This window comes from Mytilus californianus, unplaced genomic scaffold (assembly GCF_021869535.1).
Source record: "Mytilus californianus isolate M0D057914Y unplaced genomic scaffold, xbMytCali1.0.p SCAF_22, whole genome shotgun sequence".
Classification (NCBI taxonomy): domain Eukaryota; kingdom Metazoa; phylum Mollusca; class Bivalvia; order Mytilida; family Mytilidae; genus Mytilus; species Mytilus californianus.
This window is the reverse complement of record NW_026262671.1, coordinates 2,265,980-2,276,819: the sequence shown is the minus strand read 5'-3', so window position 1 is coordinate 2,276,819 and position 10,840 is coordinate 2,265,980. Positions and strand designations below refer to the sequence as shown.

General features: G+C 30.4%; 1 protein-coding gene across 1 annotated transcript; it reads right to left on the bottom strand.

Moving 5' to 3' along the window:
• Positions 1 to 1,317: 1,317 nt before the first annotated feature.
• On the bottom strand, positions 1,318 to 10,593 carry LOC127732237 (tubulin epsilon chain-like). The gene is made up of 5 exons (XM_052241318.1): positions 10,535 to 10,593; positions 9,747 to 9,887; positions 8,306 to 8,446; positions 4,046 to 4,122; positions 1,318 to 1,409 (listed from the first exon to the last, which is right to left on the bottom strand). The coding sequence occupies exons 1-5, from the start codon at positions 10,591 to 10,593 to the stop codon at positions 1,318 to 1,320; spliced, it is 510 nt and encodes a 169-aa protein (XP_052097278.1).
• Between the last annotated feature and the right edge of the window lie 247 nt (positions 10,594 to 10,840).

Here is a 10,840-nt window from a genome sequence, read left to right as displayed (position 1 = left end):
AAACTATATCTATTTATGACGAGTACAATCTAGTAGAAAAAAGGGTTATATCTCTTTACCGGAAGCAGACGATTTTCAGTATCACGCATTTGTAGTGTATTGTGATGCAGATCGTTCCTGGGTTCACGATTCTTTTCTTGGAAAAATGGAACGAGGAGAGGGCGTCAAGTTATGCGTTCATCATAGAGATTTTGATGTTGGTGAATCCATTACCGAAAATATTGACAAATATTTAGAAAGATCATGGAAAGTTGTAATCATCATATCGAATGAATTTGCGAAAAGTGAATGCTGCCAATGGGAAGTTGATGTTGTTCAGGAAAGACATCGAAGACATGAACGAGATGTTGTCTTGCTTATTATGTTAGAAAGTATTGATTCTAAGCATATGACAAGTTGACTACGAACACTTTTAGATAGCGGAAGCCCTATACTGTACCAGAAAGGAATAGGCGAAGTCCTCTTTTGGAAGGCTGTTATCGAATCACTGAGAAAACCATTAGGAGACCCTCCAACGTCACTACTGTAACAGTGATAAGAAAACAAACTTTTTTCAGTTCATCAAATTTTATTCGTTTTTTTCTTCACTTTATTCAGATAACAAAAGGATAAAGTCTTACCTCAATTTACTTCAATCGAGAAACATATATATAACTCATAATTGTATAGTTCTATTTCGTAATATATATACCAATATTTCTTCTAAAGAACCTCATTTTTACACTACCAATATATTGTCCTGGATGAAAAATATACCATCGGACGTATCGTACCTCATGAAATATTTTTATATATACTTTCGTATCTTATAGAAAATTTATGTGTATGCCATATTGTACCTTATGGAAGATGTATATGTAACCATTTCGTGTCTAATAGAAGAGTATTTGATTGATAAACATGAATTTCGAATTTAGAAAAAATCATGAAATAGCAGTCAAAATCACTCGTCAATGATAAAAGTTAAAACACAACCAGAATTTGAAAGAGGTACAAAGTTTATGGCTTACATACATTGACCTTCATCTAGAAATGAGGGTCAGTTGAGCCCTTCGTTCGTGTCCTTTTTGTAGCATTCAACAAGCGTCTGCACATGTAGTATACATATCCAAATCGACTTCAATCTTATTTTATTGACAGAAGTTTGCTGCTTACAATAAAACTATAAAAGCAAGGCTTTAAATGGTAAAGTTGAAGTCATCTCCTCGACAAATTATCGGACGCTTTCATGATTTGGTTGACTGTCATGTATGACTACTGATGTTTTATTTGTAGTAGCCACAATATCTTCCTGTTCTCCTCTCCTCGATTACGAAATTATCGAATCGAAACTTCAAAAGTTGTCTTATTTGAAGGTGCATTGTTTTTTACAACAGCTGCTTTCTTTCTCTGTAGTAATTGCACATTTACTGTAATGAAGTGTTATATGTTTAAACTTTGTTCATGATTTTTTTAAGATGTTGATTTGGGCCTGGGTTTTCAATATTCTAACAAACTTAACATGTACTTGTTCACATGTTAGGTCTTTAATGGTTAGTTGTCTCATCGAAATTCATACCACATTTCCTTATTTTTATATAACTAAATACAAATAAATTTTCAATTGTTATACTTTTGCATTGTTGTCAGCCAGTATTACTTGTCTGGAGTTGGAATACTATTGAAGGCCTCAATGTGACGATGAGTTGAAGAACAGCAATAAAAGTACCGATCTTTTGCTTTGGTTTGGGCATATTTTGTGTTATGAATTGATACATTATATCTGTCTTTCCTTTTCCATTATTTCCGTATGTCTCTGTTGCTATGGAAGTTACTGTATTTGCAGAAACCACATAGATCTCTCAGACGTTAATGCCAAAGGGCCCTGTACATTTTCAACTTTTTGATTACAATAACACATCATTTAATTACAAATAAACCCTTGGAAATGGAAATAGGGAGTGTGTCAAGGAGACAACAACCCTTCCAAAGAAACATAAATAGCCCAAGGCCATAAATGGGTCTTATAGTCTGGGATAAAATACTGCAACTGAAGGAGTGCTTCAGCTGGCCCCTAAACAATAATGTATACTAGTTCAGCAAAATGGATATCACATGCATTCCGGGAAATGTTTTGATGAGTTAACTAAATCAACCAAAACCATGAATAAGTGCAGTAAATTCATGAATCATTGAAATGTTTTTTATTGCAAAAATTGAGATAGAATAGAAGTCACAAACATAAAAACTTGCATTCTTTAAAAATCTTAAACCAGTGTTTGTATGCAGAATTTCCTCACATTGTTATCAGTTGGTCAACCATTGCGATAATAAATGCATGTAAAAGTTTAATATTCCTGTTTCAATTATAGCGAAAATAAAACTGCCGCGAAACATTTTCATGTTTACAGTAATCAATCAATGTCATACTAGTATTGCAATTTCTATTTTGGTTTGTGAGTGAAGAATTACCCAAAATCCTTTAGATTCTGAAACAGCAAATTTATAAATTCATTGTTCCAGGATTATAGTAGTGATCTGCTTATGTTGTATTTTTTGTTTGTTTTTTTTAAGAAATCAAGACTCCTATTACACCTATGGTCAAAGGCCATGCCAAATTTATCTATAACAATGATTCACAGAACACAATATAAAATTAACAATTTATTTCACTGTCATGTCAGTATCTGCAGCCTTGGTTCTGGTGGCGGTGGGTTATGCATTTGTTTATCCAGTGCCTGATATTCATTAGAGTATTTAGAGATTCAAAGCTCTGGTTAAAGTCAGATATCTCCATTCCTTCTATATGTATATAATGATGGACGTGAGCCTGGAAAAAAGTACAAATAAATAAAGAAGTATCCATGGCTTTAATATCAAATATCAAGATGTGTATGATTGACAATGACTGAACTATTCAACAGATACCAATAATGATGATGTAAGGAACTATAAGTCACAGTACAGCCTTCAACAATAAGCAAAACAAACCGTATTAAAAGGTCTCTAACATGACTAAATGTGAAACAACTCAAACAAGAAAAAAAAATCTATTAATCTCTTATATATTCTACGACCAAATAAGTATTGTTCAAAGTCTATCAAAATTTTAAAAGAAGAAACAGCAAGGTCAATTAGTATAAAGTGTTTGTCAGCGACATATATTTAACAAATATTTTACAAGGCAGACAATAATATGGAATTCCAGAATAGTTTATTACTATTTTTACATATTACAAAAACTGAAGAGGACTTGCTTCACTTTACCTTTACCCGAATTTATCGATTATTTATTTTTATTTGAAAACTGAGGATTTACGTTTTTCTGTTTTTTGTCATTTGTTTATTATTAAAATATAAAAGTAATATACTTGAAGATTTTCAGGCATCAATAAGAAATTTGATGGTTCCAAATCAAGCTTATATGTTATGCCTCAGCAGAGCCAATAAACATATATTTACAACTACCATCTACAAAATTGATGTCTGCAAATCTTCAAAAATAAATACTGTTATTGTAATTCCAATGCAAGAGGAAGAAAATTTAAATCATATAAATATATATATATAATGTCTGAGCTTCCACTAATCATTTCAGACAATTAACCATGTAGAATTGATGGCATGATAATTGTATCAATATCCAATCACAACGAAAATTTTCAAAAACTGCTGCTTGAAAATTATAATTTCTTGTTTTCTTTTCTACACAACTAAGATGGTATTGTAAATCAGAAATTATTGTGTTCATTTATTATTGCGATTTATGAAGAATGGACAAAAATGCAAGATCAATTATTGCAATTTCTGGGAAACATGCATGCAGATATATGTATCAGATATTAGCATATTAGATTGTGAGTTCTTGATATTAATATCAGTCACATTGTTCCCAATAATAAACCCTAACAATAATTTCTGAGTATACAGTATCATTCTACTGCACATTATATCAACAAAATACTTACTTTACGTTTATATAATTTAACAAATCGATCCCTGAGGTCAGTAAAGGAATGTTGTATACATGTATTATTAGCTAATGTCAGTTATGAATAAGATTCACCGACAAGTGGCACTGCACAGAGTCCTGTCTTCCAACCTTCTTGGTTCCAGTTGAAAAACTTTAAGTTTGGTTTAAGTCTGAAAATACATGAATTGTGTCAATATATTGTTTCAATTACTGAAATTATTGCGTTTATTATTTCAATTTTTGAAAATGGACACATGTGAGATCAATCATTGCAATTTCAGGAATAACTGCATACAGATATGTTTATATATCAGATATCAAAATGTGAGTTCTTATTTTTGCGATACTCACCAAGTCGCATTATTAACAATAATAAAAACCTGGCAATGATTTCTGAATTTACAGTACTGTATACTTCCAGTTTTGTGTGACATGAACTTAATTGCTTCTTAGAAATCAAATGTATAATTTTTGAACTTACTGTTTCAATTTTGTATTTCTAATTTTTATTATGGATTATGTTTACATCATATCTTATATGTTATAGCTAGATTTAAATTAACCAATCAGATTTAACTAATATAAGTATATGTAAGAAAATTATAATCCCTTTCTCCATGATTAAGTATGAGTGTTAACGTTATCCCAAAGTTACAGTATTATTACTCTTAGCCTAGTATTCCTAAATCTGTGTATCTACATCTAGTAATTCTGTCACTATCAAGTTATGTAGTTATATAATGTTGGATTATTAGATCTCATATGATTTCACAACTTTGTATTTTTTTTAACTGTTGTTTTCTGCTGCCCTCTCTTCATGTGTCATATTTTATGATTGGCTATATTTTAGATTATGCCACTCCGTTGAGTTTGTTATGATATTTCTGCACTTGGTAGAGAGTTGAGAAATATGGTATTGCACTATATACATTTTGTAAATAAAAGCAGTGAAATCTTTTTGTATTATGTTTTTTTTTTTAATTTAGACAAACATTTTTTCTCAGTGATCTGCAAAAGATGTGTTCTTTCGATTTCTTCAAACATGGTCCTCTTTTTTTTCAAGATTTCATAATAGCAGATTCAGAGGATATCAAGAAAATTTTCATAATTGAATATGAACCATTGAATAATTGAGATCAAACAACCTGTCAGGGAAAGGATAAATGAGTGAATAATTGGAGAAAGCCTGTTTAAGCTTTTACAAAATTAATTAATTCAATATCATTATCAGTACCAAATGTATTGCAACAGATGCACATTTTGACAAAAATGTATCTTCAGGGATATATCGATGTTAGAGGCCATGATACAGAATTCAAGTTTGAATGTTTTCAAGACTTTTTTTGGTACTGATTTATCTTTTTTTTTTTTGGCCAGTGCAGAATATTTTGTTTAAATTACAAATAAAATGAAATTCACAACAAAGTAACAATAAGAAGTCAACATATCTACATGCTCTACTTTTCATCAACTAATTGAAATGTACCATTCTATCTTGTATGCTTTAGACAATAAATTTTATACAAGTACAACTTTTGCTGATGTAAGTAAGGCATTCGATCGAGTCTAGGTAAGGGGCCTACTTCTTAAGTTAGAAAGATATGGTATAAAAGGCAAGCTGTTATTATGGCTTGGAAGTTACTTAACAAATAGAACTCAGAGGGTAGTTTTAAAAGAGGCGACTTCCGAATTAGGTAATCTTAAAGCTGGTGTTCCACAGGGTTCGGTACTGCGCCCCCTTTTATTTCTAATATTCATTAATGACGTTGCAGATGATATGATTGGATTAAGAAGAATGATTACAGACGATACAACTATTGGACATACTGCTCCAGATGAAATTACTCTTCAATCCATAACAAATATCGATTTACAAAATATTAATTCCTGGGCAAATGATTGGCTTGTTAAATTCTATCCCAATGTTAATATCATGTTGTTTAGTATCAAAAATTTTAAAAAATAACTTGATTTTTGATTTTGGCGGAGTTCAGGTAGATACAGTTACTAGTCACAAACATTTAGGTTTATTTTTCAGCAGTGACTGTAGTGGACCAAGCATATTGATTATTTAATAGAAAAACAATTAAATGTTCTAAGACGTTTGAAATTCCGACTAAAAAGGGAATATTTAGAAAAGATATATTTAACTTTTATTAGGCCCGTTTTAGAATATTCTTCTGAAGTTTGTGATAATTGAGGACAGTTGAATTCTGAAAAATTAGAAAAATTACGACTGGAAGCAGAACTTATTGCCACTGGTCTAACAAGCTATGCTAGCACTCAATCACTTTATTCAGAGACGGGATGGGAACATTTAAAGATTAGACGGGAAGTTAAAAAAATAACTCTATTTTACAAAATTATGAAAGAGGACGCTCTAGAATACTTATTAGATTTAATACCTCCTACCGTTGCAGAAACAAACAATTACAATCTATGAAGTAGTCAAAATATATAACAAATCTCCAGCAGACTGTCCCTATATCAAGAATCATTTATTCCATCTAGTATCAAACTGTGGAATTAGCTCGATTTAAGTATAAGCAATAAACTCTCTTTAAATATGTTTAAATTAAAAATTAAACAGAAATATTACAAAAACAAATCACCCCCTACATATTTCACAATTGGCGATAGATATTTTAATGTTTTGCACGCAAGATTAAGAAATAAATGCAGTGCCCTTAACATGGATCTGTATCACGCAAATATTAAACCCAACGCAATGTGCCAAAGTGGTTATTTATATGAAAATACTCAACATTATTTCCTCTCGTATAAAAATTATACAGCTCAAAGGAATACCTTATTTTTTGAACTCAGAAAAGAAAATATACCTACTGATTTGGAAACTTTAATGTACGGTAAAGAGATATAAGAAGATGTGGTATGAGTGCCAATGAGACAACTCTCCATCCAAGTCAAAATTTATAAAAGTAAACCATTATAGGTCACAGTACGGTCTTCAACACGGAGCCTTGGCTCACACCGAACAGTAAGCTATAAAGGGCCCCAAAAAATTACTAGTGTAAAACCATTCAAACGGGAAAACCAACGGTCTAATCTATATAAAAAACGAGAAACGAGAAACACGTATGAGCCACATTAACAAACGACAACTACTGAACATCAGATTCCTGACTTAGGACAGGTGCAAACAAATGCAGCGGGTTTAAACGTTTTAATGGTACCAAACCTTCACCCTTTTTCCGAAACAATAGTGTAACATCACAACATAGAAAGACACACTATAAGATATCAACTGAAATAGCTTAACTCAATCAAAGGACATATTAACACCATTGAACATACACTGAACAAATAAATTTGACCTATGACACAATGTAAATACAAAATAAATAAACTAAGGGAAGAATAAAAAAAGTAACATATTATATCGGTAAGAAATGTTAAACAATTAAAGAAAAGAAATATGCTCGAACAAAAAAACCATCCATTTGCAATAACTTTAAACACAGGTAAATGAAAATAATTTTGTTGTTAAGTATACGTGTACAGTACCAATAGAGAAAGGAAATAGTTTTACAAAATAAATAATTTAGAATACAAAATAAAGGTAAAGATATGTTTAATATGGACATAAACACGTTAATTTTCACAAAAGTGCAGAATTATATCAAAGAGACCAATCGCTTTTCAAAGTGTATAGACATTATGGTCAACTATATAAACATTTATAGTGTAATAACTTTTTGTTGACCTCGAATGAAATTGTTCAATTTTTCCAAAACATGGATCATCCATTTGATTTTATGTATAATATCATATCAGTTGACAACAACAATCTAATTTAGTTGCTTTAAAATAAAACTTACCTTTAGAGTGAATATTTATTCCTAGATTAAAACAGTCTACTAGGTCTATCATAAATAAATTTACGGTCAACTCGACTTTTAGAAATCGATGAGCCATGTCGTTTAAATTCTTGTTCATTTCATGTCTCCATATTAATCTTGTTAATGATGTTAATATTATGTATTTTATTTTGTTCGGTTATTTATTATTTGTATGTAATGGAGAAGACGTTCTAAGTTGCAAACCTTGTGCCTGATCCTATTGTCAATGTTTTGGACAATAAAATATGTTTAAACTAAACTATCAACATATGACTAGTAAAATGTTATAATAATCCGCCGTTTCAGAATCTAATACATTCTGGGTATTATTTCAAAAGTGTACACCAAAACGTATTGATTGGCTATGAACGTTCTAAACAATTGAAATTCAACCAATGACATTACGTTATTTACATTTGGGGGAACAAACAATGAAATTACCCACAATCCTTTAGTTCTGAAACGGTGAATTGCCATCGTATAAATGTGGTACCTTTCAATATTTCTCCTAACATCTGAGATCTCTACATTTCCCCGTACCATCAAGGCACATGCTAAGTACAGGCGGTGTTTAGGATCTGCCCGCAGTAATTGACGATCTCTTGAAAATGCATCTGAGAACATTTGATCTAATCTACAAAATAAAAAAATACATTTTTTTTTATCTAAAATTAAAAGTAAAAATTTAATTTCAAATTACTAAAGTTATTTCACTTTTTTTTTCATGTCTTGTAAACCTTATTTTTTTATTATTAAAAATTTTGTTATTAATACATAATTTATTGCAGCTAAATGTAGGTGTTTCTATATACATTATTGCTTTTAATTATTATTTCACTTAAGGATGTACACCTCTAAGGAGCCAACAATTTCTAGAATTAAACTTTTATTCTTAACCTGATTTTTGGATTTATATGATTGTAAAAAATAATTGGTAAAGAAAAAATCATATGGTGGTGCACTTTTTTTTTTGCTACGGCCATTTTTCAAGTACCCAATTTTGATTATTTCCCCATTTTTCATAAATTTTTACACATTTTTGGGCTATCATCATGAAAAAAAACTATAGGTAAGTGTTAATATAAGAAAGTTTTATAAAATGTTGTTGCTTTTTCGTGTCAAATTTGCCATGCTGTCAAGTTTGTAAATTTGGGATTTTCCCTTTTTTTTTAGAACAAAAAGCATATTATTTCAACTTCTTTGTTATAAATGATTGAAAAAAAAACATATTTAAGAAATTTGAAAAGAAAAAAAAAAAAACTGATATGGGATATACATATTTCTGGTGAAATCAATTCTTATACCCCTCACCCATTTTCTAAACATTTTGGCTAATGAGACTGACTTGATTGGTTATAAAATTTGAAAATGTTATTACTCAAAAACTACTTATTGTAAATACACAATTTTTTCACAGAGTTAAGTTTGATGATAATATTTTTTAAATTCATTGATAATTTTCACTTGTATCACATAATTCCATACCGAGATTTCAACGAGACTGAAACGTCAGAAAAATACATTCTTAATATATATTCATAATCAATTGAACAAGAAAGTTAACCACTCACTGTACAGACTGTATTAATCAAGTACTAGATATATTAAAATGATAATGGATTTTTCAAAAAAATTCTGTTGATTATTTATTCATATCTTCATATGAGCTGTGACGGATAGAAAGCTACCTCATGCAAGTGCACATATACATGTACATGTATAAGACTGATTGATTTTGGAACATTCAAATACAAAATGAAAGATGAATTTTGGTCTGTCTTACAATTGAAGAGTTTTTGAAAGAACTCAATTTTCTAAACAGTTAAAGACTTTGCATAGAGATGTTTTTCAACCCGAAATAGGAAACAGATATATCTATATTCATTTGCATAAGGTTGATTTCTATCCGACATATCTAAATATATACTACTTACTTTCTGGGTGGCAAGTGGACATCTGCGGATGTGTAAAGGGGACTCTGACTTGCCACTAAATAATGTAACTTTGGCAATGGCACTAACTTCATGGTGATTTCATTCAAGTCTACATTCAATGAACCTTCAAATCTTGCAGAACTAAAAAAAAAAAAAGAACTGATGTACTTTCTAGTTTAACTGTATAAAAGGATTGATTAATTGTTGATTGCTTTACGCCCCATCAGCACAAAAGGGCTATATCGTTGCGAGTGTAAAATGGTGTATACCCTTTACCAATAGATCATATGTGTAAACAAATATAATATATATAGATATATAGATATTTAACAAATACATTTCAATAGTTCAAACCAAGGCTTCCAAAACAGTCATAGTTGCCGGACAAATATAAATTTATCGGACATTGTCCAACTGGGCCAAGCATGAAACGGACATCCTACATGGGTTAGCCATTTCAACATTTATGTGATTCAGAAAAATCAACCATTTTGACTTGACCATGTGCCTTAAACACAAACACTTTTCCGGTCATAAAAGTGACAGTACTCTATAAACAAGCCCTACTATAATCCCCTCTCATTACAATCAATATTGGCATTAATAGGGTCTCAAATCGTAAGAAAAAATATATATAATCTGCTTAAATTTTGGTAATGACCTTTTTATGAGGTATAGGAATCTTCTATGAAAAGAAAATTGGGTGATATGGCGCAAAATATTTTACCCTGTATCGCAGGAAAAAAACCAAGAAGTCCGAACATCTGACAAAAATTCATAAACCTCACCTGAGTACATCCTTAATATGACTATGTTGAGCTGTTACTACTAAAGACAAATAGGCCATAAAAGTATGTGCAATCTCGAAGACTTATATTAAATTGGTTATGATTGGGAAATAAAATTCTACGAGGTAGCTGAAAAATAATGCTTCTTCCTAATATTAATAGAAAAAAAAAAAATTAAACAAATGTCACTTTGTCCTAATAAACACGAAAAAACATTACATCGAAACGCTATACCTGTCCATTAAAAAAAATGGAACAACCAACTCTGGTCATTTGAAAAACATTTAAATAGGAGAAAAAAAAGAT